At 50.0% G+C, this 26164-nt stretch overlaps 1 protein-coding gene across 1 annotated transcript; it reads right to left on the bottom strand.

Annotated features, from left to right (window-relative positions):
• Positions 1–810: 810 nt before the first annotated feature.
• Positions 811–24712, bottom strand: DENND6B (DENN domain containing 6B). The gene is made up of 20 exons (XM_065648847.1): positions 24551–24712; positions 17154–17192; positions 17024–17066; positions 15559–15671; positions 13308–13388; positions 11488–11593; positions 10781–10860; positions 10471–10533; positions 9626–9681; positions 8962–9084; positions 8469–8564; positions 8274–8368; positions 7677–7742; positions 6950–7014; positions 6440–6529; positions 4250–4303; positions 3767–3876; positions 3044–3146; positions 2108–2182; positions 811–1799 (listed from the first exon to the last, which is right to left on the bottom strand). Exons 1-20 carry the CDS (start codon positions 24686–24688, stop codon positions 1677–1679), a joined length of 1719 nt encoding a protein of 572 aa, XP_065504919.1. The 5' UTR covers positions 24689–24712; the 3' UTR covers positions 811–1676.
• Positions 24713–26164: the final 1452 nt, after the last annotated feature.

Here is a 26164-nt window from a genome sequence, read left to right as displayed (position 1 = left end):
TCAGTGTCACCTCCCCAGCCCCGAGGCAGCAATGGGCAGGGACCGCTGGGGACACAGCACAGTGTCCATCCTGGGACAGGGACCACAGAGGACACAGCACAGTGTCCATCCCGGGACGGGGACTGCTGGGGACACAGCACAGTGTCCATCCCGGGACGGGGACGGCTGGGGACACAGCACAGTGTCCATCCTGGGACAGGGACGGCGGGGGACACAGCACAGTGTCCATCCTGGGACAGGGACGGCGGAGGACACAGCACAGTGTCCATCCTGGGACAGGGACGGCAGGGGACACAGCACAGCGTCCATCCCGTGAGCTCTGCCGACAGCTCCATGCAGGTCTCGGCTGAAACGCCGACCTCTCCTGCCATGGGCAGGTACAACCCAGGGCTCCTTTCTGAGCAGGAGCGCGTCAGGCTGCCGGACCCACCCGAAAAGCCACACTGGAGGCAAACACTGGGGCCCTGGCCAGGCAGGCAGCTGGAGACATGCAGTGAGAGCAGCAGGATTCAACCCTGCAATCACGGCAAAGCCTTTGCCAAGGCAGCCGGCGGATCCGCTCTCAGGCGGAGGAAACTGCCGCAAAGGCACTGGCAGAGCCATGCGTCTTCCCTGTGTTCAGCCCAGAAGCTCCCACGCGTGTCTCTCTCTCCCAAGGGGTGAACGGGAGCAGAACGGCCGAGCTGGAAGGTGGGATGTGGTAGGAACAAGCTTGGTGAGGGCCAGAGAGGTTGTTCCCACCGACCCCAGCACAGGACCCCGGCCCCTCCGCGAGCTCCCGCTCAGCCAGGCTGACACCAGCTGCAAAAATCAGGTTCTCCAACATGTTTTATCAGCAAGTGGGCTGATTGCATTAGATGTCTCATGGCCCAAGGCAGAGCTCCAGCTCCCTCGTACGTTATTAGAGCACGCGAACTTGATTTTTCAAGCAGAATAAATTACATTTGGAGGCCAGCTCCTCTCTGCACAGCTCCAGCAGCTATTGCCGTTCGCACAGCACCCCGCCGCGATCTCTGGAGAGCTCTGCTCCCTGCAGAGGCACCAGCCCCTTCTCTGTCTCTGCCCTGGGGAAAAAAACAACAGCATTCCGCGTCCAGCAATTCATCCTCCCACTCCCACCACCGCCAAGGCTCTTGCCAGCGTGAGTCAGGCTGCTGAATGGGCCGTGGCTATTTTTTCACATCATTTGTGTGGGGGGAACTAACATCCCTCTTGTTATCATCAGGAGCTCTCCTGGAAACAACTCCCCCCTACAGCGCTGGTCCTGCTTCTTCCAGGCAGGACAGTAACACGGACATTTTGAGCGCCCAAGCACTAGACAAAGATGGATGTGAATATCTGGGCAGCTCACGTTTTGCACAGCCCACCCCACACTTCAGCAGCCTGGCTGCTGCTTTCTGACCCACCAGCGGCCACACAGGGAACACTTTGTCCTTTACAGTCCCTTAACCCAGCTCCTCAAAGCAGGACTAGACAGAGAATAGTGCACGTGGTTCCCCATTTCTGCCACAGTTCTGACCCACATGTGCTCAAAACCACACACGGTTGTGAGCAAGGTCCAGGTCAGGGCACGCTGGCTGGATCACGAAGAACTTTCCTTTCCAAACGCAACTGCAGCTGCCCAGAGCTCGGAGCAGGGTGAGGCCCTTCCTTCTCCACCGGTCCCTCGGTCGCGCTCAGTGGTGGTGCAGCACAGCCTGGAGATCCTCCGGTAAGGACCCGATGATGGTCTCGATGTACAGACCCACCCGCTGCAGAGTCTCCTCCTTCACGGGCAGGTGCTGGCACCTGGCTCTTACCTGCAGGGAGAGAGAGGAGGTTTATATTGCTTCAAAGTTCCTCTTTGCCTTTGATGGAACAAACTTCACGTTGTCTCTTTACTTCAGGGTACAAGACGACACCTGTCACCTGAGCCTCAGGGAGATGAAAAGAGTCAGAACTTTGAATCCTTTTCTATGCAAACACTAAGGTTTTGTGACTGCCCTATTTGCCAGTTCTTCAAATTGGGGAGTGAGAGCGAAGTTTTCTAAGCATCAAGTGTGATCCCGCTCCCTGGTCCCTCCTTACCACAGACACAGACCAAAAGGAATGAGGGAGGAAAACTTACCAGCTTCTCGCGAAGTTTTAGCACCAGGTCTACAATCTCCACCTCAGACTTGTCCTTCATCCAGGCCACGATGTTCTAAAGAAAGAGAACAGCTTTCTTCAGAGACATTTCTTCTGTACAGAAGCTTTTCTCAAAGAGACACCCCTAAGCAAAGCCCGAAATAAAAGCAAGGAGGTTTCTCATCCTCTTTCACAGCTCTGCTTGCAGCGCTTGAGCCTAAATGAGCAAGATGGAGCTCTCCCCACTCTTCTGCCCATGACAGCATCGAGCTCCTGCCTGCAAGAGAAGAGCCGAGGAAAGACGCAGTAACACACAGGCAGTGCAGGGCTGCCCTCCAGTCAGCACCGGGAACCTTGTGCTGTGCTCAGAATTTACATCCATTTGTCAGAATCAGGCCTGTTACTAACGAAAAAAGGAGACAGCTTTGGCATTCCCCACACTGTGCTGAGGATCCGCACTGCTGAACAGCACAGCAAGCGCTGCAGCTGAAGATGCACCTGGGCTGAACGTCAGAGCTCCTGGGATCAGGCAGCAGCAGCTCAGGTGAATAAATTGTAGCAGCAGCCAATACAACTCCTATTTTCATTAGGCGTTAGGGAAGCCAGCAGCAGATGACGCTTTGTCTGGCACTCTGTTGGCTTGGAATGGCCTGAGGAATGAAAAATAGTTGATAAAAGCAGCAGGAACAGGACCTGAATGGGCTGACAAAGATGGGGAGCTGAGCTGCTCGTGTTCCTGTCCCCAACATGTGCTGTTTTCCCTGTGCATGGACATGAGGCAGAGCTGTGATTCCCAAGGGCACAAAACTCTGTCCCCCACCCGTCAGCGCAGAATCGAGATGTGACAATCATCGTCCAAGGCAGCAGAGATCTCAGCTCCCAGGCGTCAGGCCCGGGAAGTCTGGTGTTGGTTTTAACACCTGCAGCTGGCACGTACCGCTTCACAGATGGCCTCCAAGTGCAGGGCCTCCAGCTTCTGGGTCATCTCCTTGTGTCTCTGACGATACCAGCCATCAAAGTTGGGAGACTTGAAGAAACGCCTGCAGAAAGAGAGGTGACACTGAAAAGGGGGAGAATCAGTTTGGTTGAAAAAGACCTTTAAGATCATGGAATCCAACTGTTAAACCCTGTCACTGCCCCAAGTCCCTGAGAACCTCATCTCCGTCTGACCAACCCCTCCAGGGATGGTGACTCCAGCACTGCCCTGGGCAGCCTGTTCCAATGCCCCACAGCCCTTTGGGGAAGAAATTGGTCCCCAGATCCAACCTCAACCTCCCCTGGCGCAACCTGAGGCCGTTTCCTCTGGTCCTGGTGCTTGTTCCTGGGGAGCACAGCCCGACCCCCCTGGCTCCAAGCTCCTTTCAGGCAGTTGCAGACACGGAGATGAGGTTCTCAGAGACACGGGGTAGTGCCAGGGGTGGGGTAATGCTTGTACTCGGTGAGCTTGAAAGTCTTTTCCAACCGAAACAATTCTATGATTCTATTATTTCCTCTTTCAGACCATTATTAGTTAATCAGTTCTTCATAGGTATGAGTTTTTCAGGTGACCAGTCTCTGCCCTGAAATTCCCTTTTTGCTCCCAATCCTACCAGGATTTGACGTTCATTATAACCTGCACCAGCTGTTAATGGGATAAGGCAAGTAATTACCAAACTCTTACCTGTAGAGGCCCAACCAGTCACCCTTAAGTACACAGGTAAGCTGGGGACCAGCATGCTCCAGGGTCTTCATGAAATCTTCCTGACGGAAAGGACGAATCTGGGGAGGATTCTGCACAACAGAAGGACCATATTACATGGCACCCAAAAGAAACCAGAGGAAAATGAGTTCTGTATTTACAAAGGAACAGGCTGCACAAGGCAGACTCAATAACTATGAGAACCAAAAATCCGTGAACATCTTAACCAGCCTTGCTAGCAAAATTCAAATTAAATTCACAATAGCTGAGCTTACTGCAAAACATGAAGCATCTGTCCCAATGTTTCTTTCAAACATTTTTTTTTTTTTAAACTGAGTAATAACCCTCTTCCTTCAATGAGGGAAGTTCATGCAGAGTATTAGAATATGTGATCAGCATATGGCACAACTATTTCCAATCCCTGCAGTCAAAGGAAAGCAGAAGTGATTGGAAAATTGAACATACCTTCCATGGAGTAATGGCCCTCTGCAGGGGCATCAGGCTTGCAATATAATGCTCCTAAAAAGAAACAAAAAAGTATAATAAACAAAAGTTACAACAACTGAGGAGCCTTTTGCATGGTCACTGAGTGCGATGGTTCCCTCCATTTTTTTTTCTTCATAGTTCAATTTTACCCGAGCCTAAGTGTTCCAGCTTGTTTTCCACCAGGGTTTAGGTCACAAAACTGTGCTGCAAGAAGAAGCTGGCAGGGGGGGCTGGGATCTGAGCAGATGCTCTGCCCTCCCAGGTACCACCTCCTAAGAGGATGGAGGAAAGAAAGTGGAGCAGCCCAACTTGCCAGCTGGACAGTCACCAAAAAAGCACCAGCAGCTTTCTAGTGGGACTAGACAGGGATGCCTTGAAGGAAAGTGTTCCGTAAACTCTGCCTTGGGGTGGTGATCATCATGTGGACAGACCTCCTGAGTGACAGCAAAGCTTCCCAGCGCCAGAGGGAGGGTTTCCCACCGGCGGTGGGTTTGATTCCAGCTTCAGAGGGGAAGAGGAACATTTTGGGCTCCTGTCCCTCCCTATTTATTTGCTTTGACTACCTGTTGGAAAGAGCAAAGAGTTGGCATTAGAATTAAGTAACCAGGAACACCTATTCCTGCACTGCAGTAAACAACGTCCTGTCTTTATGCACCGTGTGCCTATGGAAAGGCACCTGGAAAATGAGGAGGTGGTTGGTGACGGCCAGCACGGCTTCACTGAGGGCAAACGGTGCCTGACAAATGTGGTGGCCTCCTACAACGGGGTTACAGTGCTGGGGGATAAGGGAACAGCAACCGATGTCATCTACATGGAGCTGTGCAGAGCATCTGACACTGTCCTGCATGACATCCTGGTCTCTAAATCGGAGAGACGTGCCTTTGACGGATGGAGCACTTGCTGGATAAGGAACTGGCTGGGTGGTTGCACTCAAAGAGTTGTGGTCAGTGGCTCCATGTCCCAGTGAGGCCAGTGCAAGCGGCGTTCCTCAGGGGTCAGTACTGGGACCGGCACTGTTTAACATCTTTGTTGGTGACATGGACAGTGGGATCGAGGACACTCTCAGCACATTTGCCAATGACTCCAAGTTGTGTGGTGTGGTTGACACGCTGGAGGGAAGGGATCCATCCAGAGAGACCTGGACAGGCTGGAGAGGTGGGACCGTGCAAACCTCAGGACGTTCAGCAAGGCCAAGTGCAAGGTCCTGCACATGGTCAGGGCAACCCCCGGTATCAACCCAGGCTGAGGATGCAGGGATGGGGGGCAGCCCTCAGGAGAGGACTTGCGGGTGTTGGTTGATGAGAAGCTCAACATGACCCAGCAATGTGCACTTACAGCCTGGAAACCAACGGTGTCCTGGGCTGTGTCACCAGCAGCGTGGGCAGCAGGTTTGGGGGGATCCTGCCCCTCTGCCCCGCTCTGTGAGACCCCCCTGCAGTGCTGGGCCAGCTCTGGGTCCTCAGCACGGGACACACATGGACCTGCTGGAGAGGGGCCAGAGGAGCCCCAGCAATGACCCGAGGCTGGAACAGCTCTGCTGGGAGGACAGGCTGGGAGAGTCGGGCTGTTCAGCTGGAGAACAGAAGCTCCAGGGAGACCTTAGAGCAGCCTCCAGCGCCTGAAGGGACGGATAAGAAAGCCGGAGAAGGACTTTTACAAGGGCCTGTTGTGACAGGACAAGGGGTAGTGGTTTTAAACTAAAGGAGGGGCGATCCAGGAAGGATTGTTGGAGGAAAAAATTGTTTCCCCTGCAGGTGGTGAGAGCCTGGCCCAGGCTGCCCAGAGAGGTGGTGGATGAACCATCCCTGGAGACATCCCAGGCCAGGCTGGACGGGGCTCTGAGCAACCTGGTCTTGGTGAACATCTCCCTGCTCATGGCAGGGGGCTGGAATTAGATTAACTTTAAGGTCCCTTCCAACTCAAACCATCCTGTGATGATTCTATAAATATCCAACCTGCAGACTTTTATGCTAATTACTGGAATTTGTATTCAAGAGACATTTAGTTCTTTTCCATGGAGTAAAGATGTCTATCAAGTACCACATTTTGAATCCATTACAGGTGCTCAGCTATGAGCAATTAAAAGAGGGCAAGCGCCAACTTGTCACTCCAGCATCTCCTGTTCATCTCCCCCCGTTACACTCCCTGACACGTCTCTGCTCAACTCACCAGGGGAATAATGAAGCTCTGGGTGAGCTCCAGGAGGTGACGCCGCAGAAGGGCGCTCTGGACTTCGGACGGGCGCTTCCGCTGGATGCCCTGCAAGCACAAGCAGCGTCCACAAACCTCTGTCATGCGGATAGACGCGGAATTTGCAAATGCTACAGCTGTAAGCAACCAGTCCAGAGTAGTCTGGAAAACTGTACCGCCCAAAAATACATGTTCCACTCTCTGGTTAAACATATCACTCACATTTCACTACATACAATCTGGTTTTTTAGACTCTTTTTTGTAATAAGGCTTGTTCTCAATTAGGTTATTATCAGCGCCAGCACTTAATCCATAATATCAAGTGAAACATTTTAAAACCGGCATGAAAAACATGTCCAAATATACTTGACCAAATCATTATACACTGTAAAAACTCCATTCTTTGTGGAGAGTTTTTTTAAACCAAGCTGTTAGCACGGTTTGCCCATCATAACATACAGGATGTAGGACAGAGCAACAACTGCTTACCTTCAGTAATCTTTTTATCAGGGTTTTGTCTTTGTGAAGGAATGTTTTATAAGAAGTATAGATTCCTAGATGGAAGAACAAACAAACAAACAGGAAAAAACGCAGAAGTTAGAAACAAATCTTGGCCCTGGTATCTGTAGGAGGTGCTATTATACAGTGCGGGGATAAGACCTGAAATTCCCAGCACAAACCCAGGCAGCTGTGTGTGGATAATTTTTAAAAGTATTAAAAAATATTTTAAAAATTACAAAATTGCTCACAGCAGGATTAAAGGACACTGAGGACCTCTCAAGGACCTTCTGATGCTACGCTTACAGTGACACAACTTACTGGAGGCAGCTTAGGTCTAGGCCTGCGGTGAGCAGCGCGTTAAGCGGCAGACACCTGTATCTAAGCATGTTCCCTTGACTTCCAGCACATCTATCAAGCAGGTATGATATATAAAATAAAAGCAAGAAAATGAAGCAGCTGTTCTCCCAACACTAAAATAACTTATTCAATTATTTTATATTGGCTTTTTCAAGCTTAGAACAAAGATGTACAGTTTTTATTAGATGGGGAATGCCACTTCTGTGAGGCAGATCAAGCATGCGAAGATCATAACACTAAAGTGTGGATTTACTGAGATACAAAGGATAACGTATGCAGTGTTCACATGCCTGCAAAGTCTGAAAAATCCCCTACGTGGAAGGGTAAATAAAACTAAATGGTTGATAAAAGATCTCACCTGGTTTTGTGTCTAGAGTTTTTAGTTTCGCTAGCTTCTTCACCTTGACTTGCTTGGGCAGGTCTCCTGTGGAACGACACCAAATGATGAGTTCAGGCTCTGAATCTACCCTCGCGGTCACCACACACACATCAGAGATTTCACACTCAAGAACATCCAGTCCTACACTTGTACATTTTCAATCATATCCTCCCTTAACTCAGCCCTGACATAAGCCTTCTCATCTGCTCACTTTCATGCTGAAATTTTGGAATGGGAACCTGTTAAGGAGGCATCACAAAAAAAGCCTCAGCCTTTCTTGGCTTCATAGGTAATAATTGGAGTTTGTCTCTCCACGTCTCTCTTGTTCTCTATGGAATTTTCTCTTTCCTGCCCAGGAAGGACTTCTCCTTTTCTTAATGCTTCAGAAAAACACCACAGTGAGTTATCCTCTCAACAATTTGCATTCACCATTGTTTGTGCTCATCCTGCACATCAACCAAGTCAGTCTAGCCTTCCCTTTGGTTTCTCAGCTCCCACAGGAATGAAGATGTGTAAAATCACTTCTAACCTCTCACAAGGTCAACCAGCACCACAGGACTTTGGTTCTAACCTCACCTGACATTCGGAGCTCCCCAACCCGAAGAATGTGCGGCCAGTGCTGGAGAGTTTTGATAAAGAAAGGGTTTGTGACTCCCACAACAATGTTTGGCCTAGAAAGAGGGGAAAGAAATAAGCAGAACGATGCTAACCATGGGGATTCCTTCACACAGACAGCGGCATGTGTGCAGCAAGGGTCTCTGGGCTACTTACGGGGCCTGTGTCCTGGTGGTGTACTCTTTAAATTCACTGTCGTGGATGGTAAAGTAGGGCCGGTAGTCACAGCAGTACCGCAGAGGAGCGAGGCAGCTGTAACGACACACAGAACAGTTGCCATATAAACTTCGCAGAGGAGGAAGGTATGTTCATGTCAGGTTTATGTCCCAGAGCAGCGTTTTGTCCTCCCAGAGGTAACGCTTTGGAGGAGTTCTGGGATTTTTTTTTTTTTTGGCTAAAGTACAGTTCGAAGCTGGGGAGACAACGTTCCTCAGGGCTATGAACCACCAGGTCTCCAAACATGGGAGATTCACTTTTCCTCTTCTCTACCATCGCTGGAATATGTGCAAGACTCTCTTGCCATGTGATTTGTCTTACAGGCTTTCACAGGCAGACTGAACCTAACTCTGCTGACTCCACAGCAGAGGGGATCTGAAATACTGTCAGAATGCGTTATCGTTACCCATATCTCGGAATTTGAAGGCGTTACCTGGTAAGGGCCAGAACCATTTCTGAAGAAACTGTAGGGGACGGTGCCATGACAACAATTGGCTCTCCCAGTAACATCAGCTCCCACAGCATCTGGACGTGAATCAGCACTGGCTGGAAGCACCTGTTAGTAAGGGGAAGAACGACCAGCTGAGGTTAGAAATGCAGCTCAGAGAAGACCAGACACAATTGTTGCATATACACCTATCCAGATGTACTTCTATCTGGGAATTTGCAATCTAGGATTGATGTTTAGTACCCCACAACAGAATGTCACGTGTCTTTACACGTGCTGTTGCTCAACCATTTTATACATGTTTAAGGAAACGCTTTCAGCAATTTAAAGCAACCTGCTGATGATATTGCTCTCAGTAAGTTTTTCGTCCTAGCAAAGTAAAATGCATGTGGATTACAGCAGGTTTCTATTAGAAGAGCACCTATAATGCTGAAAAGTTTGGCTCAACAAAAGAAATACAGGATGCAGCGGGTTGTGTTATGGGCAGCACACACAGGTTTAAACACTGCGCAAGCTCTGCAAGCCCAATGACACACTGCAAAGCAGGAATTTTTGATTATTCATTATCTCTGTCATTTATAGGATACTCTGAGCAGGGAGAGGGGACAGCAGATGGAGAGGGGACAGCTGCAAGGACAGTGGCTCTCACCTGAAAAGATCCAGTTCGTGAATACTGGGGAGAACCATTGGGGCTGGTAACAGATTCTAAATGAGGAAGAAAACAAACAAACAAAGCCAAGACTGTTAGTAAATGGAAGCGTCCTGACTGAAACGCCACCTAAACTGACCACATCCATCACCAAGCAGCTCCCTCCACGAGCAGCGCAAAAAGATGAGAACAAGGTTAACACTTAGAGGCATGAGCCAGGAACAGATCTGGATTAATATTCAGGGTCCAAATGAATTTCCTTTGCTAGAAGAAAGCCAAGAATCCCTTCTTTTCGAGATGTGAAAGACCTCCCACATCTGCTCCTTTATTCTCTAATTTCGTCTGGTGCAAGGCAGAGCTTAAGGTACAGATAGAGACAATAAGTATTGGTAATATAGGTACAAAAGTTGTGAAATATGACAACATTATTCAAAGGAAAGCCAAAGGGAAAAGATCGAATAAACAAGAATAAAAAATCAAAGCTGGATAAAAGCTGTAAAGATGCTCAGACAGCAAATTCTGCAAACCACCACACGAGACTAAGGCAGCGTCTCGTGGAGACCCACCTATGTATGAATTCCCAGGCAAGGCAGGATGAACAAAAACTGTGAGAACAATGCACACACATAACTCGAAGCACAAATTCTGTGCAGAGTCTTGTTTTGAAAGACAGAGGCAGGAGAGGGTGCAGTTCGAACCAGATGGGCAGCAGGAACCACTAATCCCAGGCCACAGTGGCCTCGAGCAGGAAGAGGCTCAAAGCGTTCCGGCTCTCCTGCACTCTCCCTCCTCAGCAGTCGAGATCCTGCTCGGCACTGCCTTGTGTCCTGCCACGTTCATCTCACCTCTTGATTGAACTGCTTCACTGGGCTTGATCCTGGCTTATCCACCCGCGAAGGGATCCGCACCTGCATTACAGATAAGAACAGATTATCCAGGGGCTGGAATCGGTGAGCATGTGCACACACTTTGCTTTCTTCCCTAACAACCACCCACAAGAGAAAGTTTCCTCCATTATCCATTCTAACTGTACAGAGGTTAGGAATAAAGGAAAGAATCTAGAGTAAACAGCAACTTTAGCATCCAGAGGAAAAGGGAATCCATGTCCCACTTTCCTCAGTCTGCTGCTGAGTACAGAACGTCACCAACAAGTACCTGAATGACAACTCCCATCACCGGGAGGTTCAGAGTCTGTCCTGGCACAGGCGGCGGCCACTGATCGATCTCATTGCACACTGCAGGGACACGGAAAAGAAACCAGTTTAATGCAGAGGCCAATACAGCTCATCCCGGTGGTCCTGTGAGTTCTGCCCATTTAATTATCGCTCGTTCCTAGTGCTGGGACACAGAAAACAGTTTAATCTAAAGGCTGATACAGCTCATCCCGGTGGTCTGTGAGTTCTGCCCACTTAATTATCACTCGTTCCTAGTTCACGTGTCCCCCTGGCTAGTTACAAACAAACACTACGTCGAATGATTGTGCAGGTTTAGGTCTGACACCAGACCAACAGCTGCAGCACCACACTGCATATTATCAATTGATAAACCATGATTCAGCTGAACAGTGCAATAAAGACCTAGACAGAGATGGAGCATTAGCAGTTTTTTCCTCTCTCTGGGAATACATTGTATGCAAAACTGACAGTATCATCTATTAATGCTGTCAGACACTTCCCATTAACGCATCCTTTACAGCTGTTTATAATTTTGACAAGCCAACCACTTGGATGAAAGTTTTTCCCTGTTGGAGTTTGTTCCAGAAGGAACTAATTTGGATTATTTCAGCTGCCTGTCAGGAACTTCCTGATAAAACCTCTGCGAGATTTCGGCATTGAACCCCTGCCCTGGATGTGAGTACTCACCTGCCTCCAGGCACGGCTCCAGCTTATCGAAATATTCCGGAGCAATCAGCTGCAGCAACGACTGGAACAAGTTCACGTACGGAAGCCGTGACACCAGCACCAGAGACTGAAAAAAAAGGCATATTTAGGAGTCAGAGAGCCCCTGACATGATCATTTCTAGCACTGCTTATACTCATGCTGCTTACTAGAGGGTGATACTTAAAAAACCAACATCAAGAACGTGAAAGACCTCAAAAGCAGCACTTTCAGGGGTGGAATTCTTGCTGGCTCCCTATTGTTGAGCTGTGAGGCTTTGGGAGAGCCTGGGTGTCCACACAGGTGAGGGGATTTTTGTTAAATGAACGAGCACAGCTGGCAGGTTCTACACTGCAACTCAGAGAGTGAGGTTGTGACCCAGCTAAAGATCATCTGGAGGAAAAATTAAAATAAATTGCCAATAGGTTCAAAGTGACCAAAGCAACTATTGCAGATGGAGAAGCACAAAGGAGCAGACAACTGAAACTAGGTAGATAAACAAAATAAAGGAATTCTGAGGAAGAAGAAACAAAGTAACTTGAAATAATGGTAATTTGTTTCCAGCAATGCCTTTTTTTGTTATTGTTTTGACTTCTTTCTAATGCTTCTTTGTGAAATATATCACTGTTTTTTACAACTTTTCCAACTCAGCCCCACGGGGGGGTTTCATTACTATGCTGATTAAGTGAAAATTTCTGCAATAGTCATTTAAACACCTCCTTTCCAACCCAAAACTTTGCCATTTGAAATAAAAAGCATCCAAGGGTACCAATGTACTTCGCTGAGGAATTCAACATGCCCACTACTGTGGTCAGCCCAGAGCAAGCGCTTCAGCCTGGTATGAATATCTGCTCAGCAGGTCCCCACCTTGGCCAGTTTCCCTAATCTTCTAGTTTTTTGGGGTGATCAATCCACTGCTTTAGTGGAGATGAAGAAACTCATTTCTGTTTAGCATGTCTCTTTGAAGCAAACTCCGTGTCACTGCCTAGAGATGAAGGAGAGAAAGCCCAGCTGGGATGGGACGGTGTCCCCATCTTCCAGCAAGGTCCCTGGGTGATCTGCAATGAAGCGTTCCTCTGAAAACCATGTGTTCAAAGTGAACTTGTTCGAGAGGATGGCATTTTAACTCCTCGTGTGAGAAAAAATACTGAAAGAGTAATTCCATGGACCCAAAGAGAAAAATGGACTTAGGATCGAAGTATTTTCCCTTTCTGGAAGCAGTCTGAAATTCCGCTCTCAGGCAGCATATCTATCTGTCTGAATAATACAAAGCCCTGTGCATATTTGTGCTGAAATAAACAGGCAGTTTGTATTATTTTTTCCAGCGTCTGTCTCAAAGGAATTTATGGCAAGAGATGAGGCTGGTGAGGTACCAGCAGTGTTGGTGCTGCTGTTGGAAGCAATCGGCCCAGCAGGAAACCCATTTCCAGATGGCTGCTGGAAGAAGCAAGATTAAAGCAATAACAAGAGTGGGGTTAAGGCCCAACCAGCACAGGGTGCAATACTGCAGTATATCCTCTCGCTGGCTGCCACACTGGAGCACGTCCTGAGGCAAATGTTTGAATACCTCGTGATTCAGACAGCAGGTCACTGCTCATGTGATGAACGCACCATGGCAACCGCATCCCGATTTGTTTGGAATTACACTTTCCACAGATTCCCGTTGGCCGTGACCTTTGCTGTTTCCTGCAGAAACACTGTGGGTGTCACGTAGGAAGTGGTGCTGGTTTACTGCTGGGGATAGGTGCCTTTTTACAGCTGCGTACCAGTCAGGAGTAGCAAGCTATCTGGTTTCAGCACTCACCTTCTGAAAATAACCTCTCTTCATGGAGCTGTCCTTGACTTGCCTGAAGTACACGTAACCGAAGTAATGAGCTGCCTCCCGCTGCAAGAGAGACGACGGCGCTGTTAGTGAGAAACCCGCTGCTGCTGGCACCAAACCCTCCAGCCCGACCGAAAATCAATCCCACTCCTGCCGGGACACAGCGACAGCCCTCCCTGCTCTTCACCAACATCACCCGCGCTCAGCTGGCTGCGAGAGTTTAGCAAATGGGCAGATAGAGAGGAGATACAGCTGAATTCACACAGAATTCCAGCCTCCGGGTAGCACCTCTCACTAGTCCCTCTCTGCAGTAGAGACCCCCCTGCAGTGCTGGGCCAGCTCTGGGTCCTCAGCACAGGACACACATGGACCTGCTGGAGAGGGGCCAGAGGAGCCCCAGAAATGACCTGAGGCTGGAACAGCTCTGCTGGGAGGACAGGCTGGGAGAGCTGGGTGCTCAGCTGGAGAAGAGAAGCTCCGGAAAGACCTTAGTGTGGCCTTTCCGGACTTAAAAGGGGCCAAGAAGAAAGATGGGGACAGACTTTTGAGCAGGGCCTCTTGTGATAGGACAAGGGGTGATGGTTTTAAACTGAAAGAGGGAAGATTTAAATTAGATATAAGGAAGAAATTGTTGCCCCTGAGGGTGGTGAGAGCCTGGCCCAGGTTGGCCAGAGAGGTGGTGGCTGAACCATCCCTGGAGACATCCCAGGCCAGGCTGGACGGGGCTCTGAGCAACCTGAGCTGGTGCAGATGTCCCTGCTCACGGCAAGTGGGGAACTGGATGAGCTGGGAAGGTCCTTTCAACCCAAACTACTCTACAATTCTATGATGCTACCTTCAGGGCCATCAGCTAAAGGGTTAATTGAGGTTTCCACGAACAGGAGCAGCTGAGTCAAGCCCCTGAGCTCACCCAGCCATCCCCTGCTGCCACCGATGGGCTCCGAGTGGCAGTTTGCTTTGCCAGCTCAAGGATAACCTGTTGCTGAGGAAGGCACACACCATCTCCTGAGAGATGTCCTCTGCCATACCCGTTCCATTCCTCTTTAGCCGGGCGTTTAAGGCAGTCCCAGTCAAACTTTGCCCAGGATGAAGCACAAAGCTGAGTGATGCTTCCTTCACAGCATTCATGAGAACTAACGGATGCAATACGAGCCCCCAGCGACCATTTCAAACATGCTGAGCCTTCTGCGTTCCCACAGATGCCCAGGAGGAAGGACAGTCAGCAGTGCTGAACACAAACACCATCCCTAACATCATTTTTTGAAGCCCCACAGTTTAAGGCACCTTTCTCTTCCCAAATATTATTTTTCCACAACAGAATCCAGTACTTTGGCAGTTTTACTTCCTGTACTTCTTTAAAGCCAGGTGAATCTGTGAGGCAGCATCCGATTACTACAAAGCAGTAAAGACGATGTGTAAGCTGAAAAATCTCTAGACCAGAATTCAGGAAAAAAAATCCTCCTACTCCCTCTCAGACCAGCATTCCATTTCTGGACTGCATATCACAAAAGCATATCACAAAAAGATCGCAGACATGTTAAAAAGGCACATGCACAGGAAGCATCATCTCAAAGGAGAAAGCAGAAGAGGACAAGCTGATCTGATGGCCATCTGCTCAATTAAAAGAAGCGACAGTGCTCAGCACATCCCTTCTCTGCATGAAATGGACAGTTCGCTGATGGAAAAACCACAACTAACGGCCACTCCTGATATTAGTGCTGGGGTTTGGTTAAACCAGCCCGTGTACAGCAAGCCGAAGCGTGGGTTTGCAGCATGGCAGTTATTCTGGCTGGTTTTAGATACACAGGTCCCGCAACAAATGAAAAGAAGTGTCATCCCACAACAAAAGAGGTAAACGTCTGTCTTGCCATGGACAAGGATATTCTTGTCTCATGGAAACCTGCACAGGTAGCCTTGCACTTTGCTGGATGTCTCCTGTGTCTGACCGTTATCTTTTTGCTGTAGGAAGACATGACCACTGCTATAATCTGAGCTCCCCCTGACTCGGTTCCGTCTCTCGGAGTAGCTGAGATTCTCAACACAGCCCTCTACAAAGTATTAACATGGAAATAAGCCCCTGTGCTGACAGCTTTCCCCTTTTCTGACTATTCCCACAGCCAGAGAAAACGAGTATTTCATGCACAGAAAACCAGCCATAAGCATATTTGGCTTTTAACCCAACGACACTGCGGTTTGCCCAGCAGGTCTGAGCAGCGCACAGAAGGTGACTGACCTGCAGCATCAGGGGGGCTTCTCTGTTGTACTCGCCACCGTCTTCGTAGTGCGTGGTCCTCTGGCCCCCGGACTGCCGCAGGCGGAAGCTGAACTGAGTGTCCCCCAGGCCACCTGAGACAGAGGAGATCACAAATGCCCAGGGAGGAGTTTCAGTCAAGAGAAAGCTGAAAATTGGCTAAATCGGAGGTGCTGACATCGACAGCAGCGCTGATTTACAGGGAACTCCAAAACTGAAAATGGAGAGTAACAGCATAAAGAAACCCCAAAAAACCAGCGCAAGACAGGAAGAACACACAGCTGAACACAGGAACTGGAGGCATTAGGCTAAACCTGGGCAGGCCACCGCTGGGAACCTCACAGACATCAGCCAGTACCGTCTGTCCCGAGTATCTGCAGCCACCACTTCTTACCCACCGCACTAAAAACCTACAAAGAGCCTTAGTCCAAGACCATCCAAATGCTGATTTTACCGACAATCCCCCCACACGACAGTTCCAGCAAATGACCCAGACGAGCATGGCACCGTCACCTCCCAGGTCACACCATGCTGCTCGCCCCCCACGCGTGCTGTGTGCCGCACAAATCAAAGCAGCGCCAGGTCCTTGGGGTTTTCACCAGTCGGACGGGCAGAAGGAGCAAGGCTGAGGGCGTACAAGGTGTCAGCAATGCGGAAAGAGTTAAACATGCTCAGCTCGCTGAGCAAAAACCGAGGCTGAACAGCGCAAGGCGCCGTAATGGGGTGAGAGGATGGGGTTCCCGGACACTGTCTGCAGCCACTCTGCTCCGAAGCAAAGACTGCTCTGTGTGTTGTGAAGAAATTACTACTAGTAAATAATTTACTTTAATAAAAGGGACATTTAGCCTGAGTGTTCAGTAAGCTCTGAGAAACTAGTGAACGTACATCCTTAAAAATGCTTAAAACCAAACTGGGAAAAGCTGTAGAAAACTAACAGTCAGGACCCAGTCTCAAAGAAACAGGCACTGGGATGAGTTAAGGTGCTTATTTCTTATTGCCGCCCTTCTGATCTATAAAAAAAACCTTTGGGAATGCTTCTGCTGTGAAAGCATCCTGTCCCCATATATTTCTCTTCACCGAGCACTTCACTCACAAACACAGAAATGCTGACAGTCGACAGCTGCAAACCTCAGGGAATTTACCCTTCGTGACGATTTTTTATATTTGATTGGCACGGGTGAAGCGTGAGTGCGCAAGGTTTTCAGGAAACTGTCCTGTCGCCCACTAGATCGCGGATCCTATAGCCAGCGAGCAATCGAAATGGCAAGAAGCCTCTTTGTTTCCACCTAAGGGCTGGGTGCTTCAGGATGTCGCAGTTGTAGAAGATCCAGCCCATCAGTCCCTGCTGCGTGAAGGCGATGACTCACTCCTTCAATCACCAACCCATTCCTTTCCTAAGGGCAGGAACGTCCCGCGGGCTGCGGCAAGGCCAGCAGATGCCACCTACCTGAGTAGGAGTCTGGGAAGGACAAGTAGCAGATACTGGTTTTCTGCAACAAACAAAAATGCACAGTAAGAAACTTCCATCAGTGCTGTGCAGGATCTTTAAAACCAGGGGGGAAAAACATAGTTATTACCTCTTTCTCTGTTAGTCTGAAGTCATGAGGATACACCAACTGCAAAAGAGATGAGAGCCAGTAAGTTAATGATGCTGTTCCCCCATGAGTTCTGCACAGATCTGTAAATGTCGCCTCCATACAGTAAGTGCCTTATTTTCCCCAAAGTAATGTATACTACAAGAGCCACCGACCCACTTAAAATCTGTCAATAGCCACCACACCGAACTTGCGCAGAATCTGCAGTTATTCCAGTGCATTTGGAGACAGCCCAAATGGCTTCTATTTCACTTGGATTTTCAGTTGCGAAGTCGATGGCTCGGTGAACAAACAGCCCGGCACCTGCTGCCGATGGCTCCGCGTGGGTTCCTGGGCTGCAAACAGCTGCTTGCTCTAGGGCAGGCACGAGAGGCCTATTCCAATGCCGCTTGAAATTACGTTAACACACACGCTCCACGCCTGCAAAGTGTTAATATTCAATTCTGCACATAAATACAAGTTTAAAAGTTGCCCAAAATAATGTTTTGGACTTGTATATTTCTGATTTTTGTTTGGAGGAGGGTCACTTTATATTTTGATTTTTTTAAATCCTGCTAAAAAGTCACTTACAATTCACTAACCCCACCAAATATTCCAAAGGAATGAGGAAGGCTGGCACCATGCGCTGCTGAGAGCTGGAAACAGATTCCATAGCCATTAAATGAGAAGAGAGACAGTGGGGACAGACTAAGAATGGCTTTGAAAATGAAGTTATGCAGAGAGGCGATGAGTGTGGGAGGAAGAGCCGCAGGAGGACGGCACAGCGTTTGCACGGCATTCTGCACAGATCCGGGCAGGGCGAGACCGCGGCCGCAGCCGGGGGAAAGGGCGCAGAGGCAACAATCAAGAGGCAACAATCTGGACAAAGGTTCTGTGTGGAGAGACCAGAAAACAACATATCCTACGTACATTGAACTATACGGACACACACTTGGATATAGAGCCTTGTCTCCAGGGTGAAAATGCTTATTTAATAGTCCTGAGTGACTTGTCAGCTAGAGACACTTTACAGCCACCAAAAAGCAGAAAATGGGCAGCAGGAGAAGTCTGGCAGGATTTGGAGCTCTGGTTTAGCCACCCTGATTTGATCTGTTGTTAGAAAGACAAGCCGAGGTTTATTTTGTACAGAAAGAGGTGGGTTTGGCACAGGCTGGGAGATTCACGCTTGGTCAGCACAGCAGTGACAGCTGAACCGTGTTACAGCCCATTTATCAGCCAGCAGTTCAGATAAGAGACATGGTCAAGAATTTCAAAGCATCTGAGGACTCCAGGTTCGCAGCCGAGCTCTGTAAACACGGATAGCGCTGCTCCTGCATTTACGGCAACCCACTAAAAGGGAATTCAGTCCAAAAGTTCTTGGGTCAGGGCTGAGGGCAGAATTGCAAGATCCTCTGGCAAGATCTACAACAGAAACCACCACCCTGAGAAGTGAGAAATGACACAGCTCCAGCAATGCGGAGTTTCATGTGTCACCGGGCAGAGGACAGAAACCCAAATACTTACAAATCTGTACAAGTCATCTATACGGCCTTTACAGCACTCGCTGATCGGGAAATGCAGAAATTGTGGGTGGCTTTAAATAAGAAAGGAACTGGTGCTGAATGACTGGAGGTAATGGAGATGTGCCCATCGGAGCTGTGTGTGCGGCTCACGGGCAGTGACGCTGCTCCAGGTCATCTGGAACTCGAATCGGGGGCTCTGCTCAGCGCTTGGCTCCTCTGACACGGGTATAAATAGCGAGGGTGGCCCCGCACCAGCGCTGGGAGCTCACTGAGCTCGCTCGAACAATTCCCCGCTGATTCCTTGGCAAGGTCATCTCATCAGCCTCAGAGAGCGAGCCAAATTAACAATTCAAAACTGCGCTGATTAGCCTTCGGTTAAAGCTTCTCTGGAAGATGAAAGCTACAAAAATACAAGAGCAAAATGATCACATAGGAGCTACGGTGATGAGGCAGCACATGAAGGCACAAGGAGGGAACGAAGGCTCCTCAGACACTGGAGCGTGAAGGATGAATTACAGCGACGCCACAGGAGAAGACACAGCTCTGCTTGCTGGATTTTTGCATTAGGCGACTAAATAAATTCTTGTCGGTATGCCTAATTTAATTATCATATACACATTTATTTTGTTAATTCTCATGTAGTAATGGACAGAGCAGGAACAGAGACCTGGACATCTGACGCTGATCCATCGGGAAGCTCAGGAATCTCCCAGCATCGTGCTTTCTGCAACGCTTGCTGATGATCGGAACCAAAGTTCAAGAGTCAAGACAGACTTCTAATTCTCCTACTGCCTTTTCTGAGGGGTTTTTCTGCAAATAAATCAGACCAGAAGCAGACACTGATGGCTCCCAGCTGCTTTGTGGGTCCAACTTCAAGATACGTCAAGCAAATGTTTCACCTGGAGATGTGTGCTCAGCATTTTGGGGAAAAAATTGAAAATAAAAATTGGGCCCAAACGCTTCTGTCTGAGCACAGAAACATGGATGGATGCAAAAATTCAGTCATCATGTTTTTGAAAAATAGGCCTTATTTCTGCAGCACCTACCTGGAGCTGTGCAAAGCATGTGACACTGCCCCGCACGACATCCTTGTCTCTCAGCTGGAGATGGATTTGATGGGTGGGGCACTCGGTGAATCAGGAACCGGCTGGATGGTTGAGCTCAAAGGGACCTGGACAGGCCGGAGAGGTGGGACCGTGCGAACCTCAGGACGTTCAGCAAGGCCACGTGCAAGGTCCTGCACGTGGGGCGGGGCAACCCCCGGTATCAACCCAGGCTGAGGATGCAGGGATGGGGGGCAGCCCCCAGGAGAAAGAATTGGGGGTGTTGGTTGATGGGAAGCTCAACATGACCCAGCAATGTGCACTTACAGCCTGGAAACCAACGGTGTCCTGGGCTGTGTCACCAGCAGCGTGGGCAGCAGGTTTGGGGGGATCCTGCCCCTCTGCCCCGCTCTGTGAGACCCCCCTGCAGTGCTGGGCCAGCTCTGGGTCCTCAGCACAGGACACACATGGACCTGCTGGAGAGGGGCCAGAGGAGCCCCAGCAATGATCCGAGGCTGGAACAGCTCTGCTGGGAGGACAGGCTGGGAGAGTTGGGCTGTTCAGCTGGAGAACAGAAGCTCCGGGGAGACCTTAGAGCAGCCTCCAGCACCTAAAGGGTCCTACAAGAAAGCTGGAGAGGGACTTTTACAAGGGCAGAGAGTGATAGGACAAGAGGTGATGGTTTTAAACTAAAGGAGGGAGATTCAGGCCAGACATGAGGAAGAAATTGTTGGCCCTGAGGGTGGTGAGAGCCTGGCCCAGGTTGGCCAGAGAGGTGGTGGCTGAACCATCCCTGGAGACATCCCAGGCCAGGCTGGACGGGGCTCTGAGCAACCTGAGCTGGTGCAGATGTCCCTGCTCATGGCAGGGGGGGCACTGGGTGAACTTCAAGGTCCCCTCCAACTCAAACCATCCTGTGATTCTATGATCTTTGCTTCCCCTTCAGTTTAACACTCTGACACATACTTCTATGTTTGGGGTAGGAGTGAAATCACTAAATATTTCCAAGATTAAAAAACTCAGTCTAAACCAGTTAGAATCCTAGTCACCAGAATGTCTGAAAAGCAAGAAGTCCGTAAACAAAAAGGAACTTTTTATTCGTAAAAGTCCCTGGATATCTCAGAAGTAGCCCAAAAGGGCTTAAATCATGTCACAACTTGTGCTGCAGCTCTCCCTCCCATCAATGCTGAATTAACGAGCGTGGAGCTGACACATGTTGTTGAAAACCAATCCTTGCACTAAAGCTTCGCTGTTGATAACAGTGAGGGTGCCAAGTTCTCTGCTGCTGCCATAGCAACACGGAGAACATCCCTGAAAACGACTTCTGGTGACTCTGAAGTAACCCAGCTCCACAAAGTGCCTGTGTTTGGAAGGGCTCGGGAAGGGAGGAGCCAGTGCTGCGGTGCAAAGGGCCATTGCAGAGCCAGGAGGATGGATTTTTAGGGCAAACGGCCAGCGGGGAGGGCAGCTCCCACAGGACATGGACCACTTGCCGCAGAGAATAGTCTCAGAAACACTTCTCTCTCCCTGGTGGTTTTGCCATCCGTAGTTGACTATTTGAAGAAATGTAAATTGGTGGATGAGTCAGGAACAGTAATTATACCTAATTTCTGCATTAACCTATGTCTTCCTTTGTAACACCTTTTCTACCATGTATTTAAATCGCAGCAGAGTGGCATTCGCTGAATTTCAGGCCGATGGTACATCTACATGGCAGGACGAGTGCGCAGAACACAAGTCACGCAACGTTCAGACACCTGAGCAGGCCCTGAACGAGCTCTGGGCTGTGAAGCTGCATGCACAGAGCCCACCCCAGCCTGGGGTAATTCTGTCTTTCTGCCCCAAGGACACACAACCCACACTGATCAACAACATGGCTTCTGCATAGGTCTGGGCAGCAAGGGAAGAAAAGAGACACTTTATCTGGAAATAATCCTAAAGTCAAGAAAAAGACATCTTCAGGAAAGGACAAGGAGGTCTCAGCAGAGAAACCCGAGGGGACAGACGCGCTCCGAGCAGAGCTGCAGGACATCCTGCGCTCGGACGGCACTCAGGACATCGCATCTTCACACGCTGGTTGACGTAACGACGCACGAGTGTGGTGCAACCTCTGAGCGGAGGTTTCCCTCCTTTGACTCACTTTGCTGCGAGCACGTGAGGCAGCGCGAGTTTCTCCAAGTGTTTGTCAGTCTGTGCAATCCCGGGGTGTATGAACGGCCCCTGTGCGTACATCACTCTTTGGAGGGATACACACACATGCACAAAACCGCAGAGAGCTCTCTCGGGATCTAATCTCAGCAGCTACACCGATCCGGCGATGCCTGTGGCAAACTGCCCATGCAGACTCGCCAGGACTGAAGTCCCACAGGGCTGGGTGCCACTGATGCATTTTTTTTACCCCAGAAACTTGCAGTCGAGAGCCCAAATCCTAAAACTCCCCCTTCCCGGCAGCAGAAATCAGCCTGCTTGGAGACAAGCCTCGGGATCCGGATCCAAACAACCACAGCAACAGATGGAAACAGGGAATTAGCAGGAAGATAATGACGCTGTTTCAGTATTGGCAACAGTGACATTTACACTTTTCCAAAATTCTGAAATGATTTTACTTGGAATTCCCTTGTAAGACAGCAACAGCTTGAGCCTTTTCAGTTTCCCAGCCCTGTCAAGAACAGAACACGGGATCTTGGGCACACAGCTTCTTCTCTGCTCGCCTTCCTTTCCGGGCGTCTCGCCCAGCGCGGACCCCGCTCCTTGTCCAAACCCTTTGCACAGAGACAGAAATCCACAATGGGCACCCGAAGGAGAAGCGATGGTGTGGTCATGTCATCATTCGCTCCAGATGCTGAGATGGTCCCAGGCTTCTTGGTCATTTACATCACATGAGAAACATTTTCCCATCAATACTTACAAAGGCAAAGGAGAAAATGAAGAAAAAAAAAACCTTTCCGTGGATTAACAAACCATTTTACTGCACACCTTGATCACAAAGTCCCCTCCTTATAGTGCTAGACAGGTAGTAAAACTGGTAAGAAAGCACCTTTGTAGCTACATATTAAAACACACCTATGAAGCATTGAATTGTAAATGCCAATTATTACCCCAGTATTCGCATCCTTTCCAGGGTATATCAGCTCTGGTTTTGCAGGAAAGACTACAGAGCATGTGAAACTTAGGTCTACGGCAGATTGTTTTATTTATTTTTGGGCTTCATGGAAAGAAACATAGTCCAGTATTTAAGGAAACTGAGCGGGAATAGGCTAACGTGATCTCTGCCGCTTTGCATTCCCTCCAGAAGCTTCAGCGTGACTTTAAAGACTGAAAGTCTCCATCCTCTGAAAAAGCGTTAATCTCCTTACACTAAGGCAAAGTGAGGAGTCCTTTCCCAAACTACACAACAAATATCAAGGAATTTGAGATAACGCCTCGGTTCAGGACAATCCAGACATATCTGGTCCCCTTACGTGGCATTTTCTTAGAACACCAACCAGTTCTTGCCCTCAGTTACGTTACAAGCCTTGGGTACCACACTCCCTTCAAACCCTCTTTCAGAGGCAAACTGCAGTCTGCCTGGGAATAGAGAAAAAACATTCCAGCCGTTTTGCTCCCAGTTCGCGCTCCTTGGCCCCCAGCAACCCCCATAGGCCCCTCAGAGCTCCTGGGAAGCCTCCGACACCGCAGGTCAGGACAGCGCTGCCTCAGGCCCTGCTCCACTGCACCCCGTTATCTCCCCAGCGCTCCCTCACTCCTTCCCTATCCCCGACCTGTGACACTCCCCTCAGCCCCTCTTGCCGCCTGCCGGCCCCACGCCTCAGATCTGCGTTTCTGAGTGAGGTTCACCCCCACGTCTGGAATATTGTGTCCAGTTCTGGGCCCCTCAGTTCCAGCAGGACAGGGAACTGCTGGAGAGAGTCCAGCGCAGCCACGAAGATGCTGGAGGGAGTGGAGCATCTCCCGGGTGAGGAAAGGCTGAGGAGCTGGGGCTCTGAGCTGGAGAAGAGCAGACTGAGGGGTGACTCATTCATGGGGATCAATATGGAAAGGGGGAGTGTCAGGAGGATGGAGCCAGGCTCTTCTGGGTGACAGCAATGATAGGACAAGGGGCAGTGGGTGCAAACTGGAACACAGGAGGTTCCACTTAAATATGAGAAGAAATTTCTTCCCAGTGAGGGTGCCAGAGCCTGGCCCAGGCTGCCCAGGGAGGTTGTGGAGTCTCCTTCTCTGCAGACATTCCAACCCGCCTGGACACCTTCTGTGTAACCTCATCTGGGTGTTCCTGCTCCGGCGGGGGATTGGACTGGATGAGCTTTCGAGATCCCTTCCAACCCCTGACATTCTGTGATTCCGTGATTCTAGCCGGGCTCCCTAACCCTTTCCTGCACAGCCCTTCCCCGCCACCCTCCTGGGCAGCCCCTGCCCGCCTCACTCCATCCCCCTCCCCAGCCCCCGGCTGCTCTGGCTCCCCCCGGCCCTGTCCTGCCCAGTCCCCCCGCTGCCCCCCGCCCCACACACCCGCTGCCTGTCCCTGTCCCTGGCTCTGCCCCATCTTAGCCCCACAAGGCCCTCCTCCGGCCCTGCCCGCTCCCAGTCTCCACTCACCGGCCCTGCCCTGTCCCCATCACGCCCCATCTCTGCTCAGCCCCCACCCTCCCCTGCCCGCTCGCCGCCCCACACAGCGCCCGCTCTGCCCCACACCCTGCCCGGCCCCCTCCGCTGCCCCAACCCTGCCCGGGCCCGGAGTCCACACACGCCCCGGCCCTGCCCGGGCCCAGACCCCCTCACACCCCCGGCCCTGCCCGGGCCCGGACCCCCTCACACCCCCCGGCCCTGCCCGCACCTCCATGGCCTGTCCCAGCTCCAGGTCGAAGGTGACCACGCAGACGCAGTCGAGCCAGGCGGAGAAGCGGGCCCAGGGCAGCGGGGAGGCGGCGGCGGGCCGGCGGGGCTGGGGCTGGGCCCGGCACAGCGCGTCCATGGCAGCGGCCGCTCCGCCCGGCCCCGCCCGGCCCCGCCGCCCCGGCCCCGGCCCGCCCCGCCGCGCCGCGCCCCCCGGCGGCCCGGAGGTGCCGCAGCCGTGCTGGGCGCGGGGAGGGGTGTCGTCCACAGTAAATGGCAAGGGGTAAATCGGGGCCTTAATGTGCTCGGGTTTGTCAGATTTACGGCCCATGAACGCTGTTCCTTCTCACCTTTATTCAGTGCTCGGGGTGAGAGGACAGTGACATCGCGGAAATGTTAAAATATCAGCAGTAAATAACAGTTTTGTGGCAGGTTTCCTGAGGGACTGGCCAAAACCCGTTCACTTTTTTAGCTTCCTCGTCTTTTTTCACTCATTAATTGCGGGGCTACGGGTCACAGAATCACAGAATCACGCGGGAGCTTGGCCGCAAAGCCCCTTCGTCGGACCGAAAGGCCAAGTTTCGATGCCTGATTTTGGGGAAAAGATGCGCACATTTCTGTGCGCTTCCTTGATAAACCGCGTCATGAAGGTACAAACTGGGGGTAATTCTGCCAAAACCAACAGAATTGCTTCACATTTCCATGATTTTAGAGGAGAATCTGCCTCATTAATGATCAGATACACAGAGAGATCCTTTCAGCACTATAGAATGTGTGTCTTTTGGCTGTGTGTCCAACACACCGATAGATTGAAAACTGGTTTTAGGATTCCGGTACTTGCCTGTCCTGCGGTTTGACTCTCAGAAATTGCCTCTGAGGAGAGAGAACTGGAGATCTTGGATGTGTGCTGACCCCGTTCAGAGGAAAGGTGTGTGTTTCGGTATTATTCTAAGTCTGCCAGCTATTGTTTTGATACTTCTCAGATGTTGTACGTACTTTTATTACCCTTTTTATTCACAGTAAATTTTCTTCTGCTTGGCAAGCCAGTAATGTGTGTGTGGCTGCAGTGAAACCAGATGTATAATACACCCCTTGGAATCAGATTAAAGGTGATTTTTATTATGAGACAAAGGATTATGGGGCAAAAAAGGTCCAGTCTTTTTTATTCAGGTTATTTTTCCTACATTTTCATCATGCTCCTTTTCTGTGAAGAACCAGCTATAACAACGGTTGGATTTTTTTCGCTTGTTTTCTTCGATAACTTGTCCTACACATTTAGTGAGAAATAAAAATGTATTAGGGTTTTCTGAGATTGTAAGTAGGACCCAAGCAGACGTGTCCTGTCTGCAGAGACCTCACCAACGTTTCGCACAGTCGTGGTGGCAAAACTGGCGGATGAAGAAAGCCCTCGACAACAGGAAGACCAAAGAGCTCATTCTCACGTGTACGTATTGCAACAGCTCCATGACCAGACACAACGTTAGTATCAGACAAGTAATGTAGCATACCAGAACACAAATTCTTTAGATACAGTGTGCTGAGAGCCTATAATAAATAATAATCGATATTACTTAACAGTGAATATTGCAATTTATTACTTGTGTCGGTGTAGCGC

The sequence above is a fragment of the Caloenas nicobarica genome, chromosome 1, assembly GCF_036013445.1.
Source record: "Caloenas nicobarica isolate bCalNic1 chromosome 1, bCalNic1.hap1, whole genome shotgun sequence".
Classification (NCBI taxonomy): Eukaryota; Metazoa; Chordata; class Aves; order Columbiformes; family Columbidae; genus Caloenas; species Caloenas nicobarica.
Note: the sequence above shows the minus strand (reverse complement) of the source record. Positions and strands in the feature narration are given on the sequence as shown.

Excerpts from the sequence above, each read along its gene's own strand:
- DENND6B (XM_065648847.1), bottom strand. The coding sequence starts at position 24,688 with ATGGACGCGCTGTGCCGGGCCCAGCCCCAGCCCCGCCGGCCCGCCGCC. Across the intron at positions 3,877-4,249 it reads GGGCCATTACTCCATGGAAG|AATCCTCCCCAGATTCGTCC; the intron begins GTATGTTCAATT and ends TCTGTTGTGCAG. Across the intron at positions 3,147-3,766 it reads GACTGGTTGGGCCTCTACAG|GCGTTTCTTCAAGTCTCCCA; the intron begins GTAAGAGTTTGG and ends CTCTTTCTGCAG.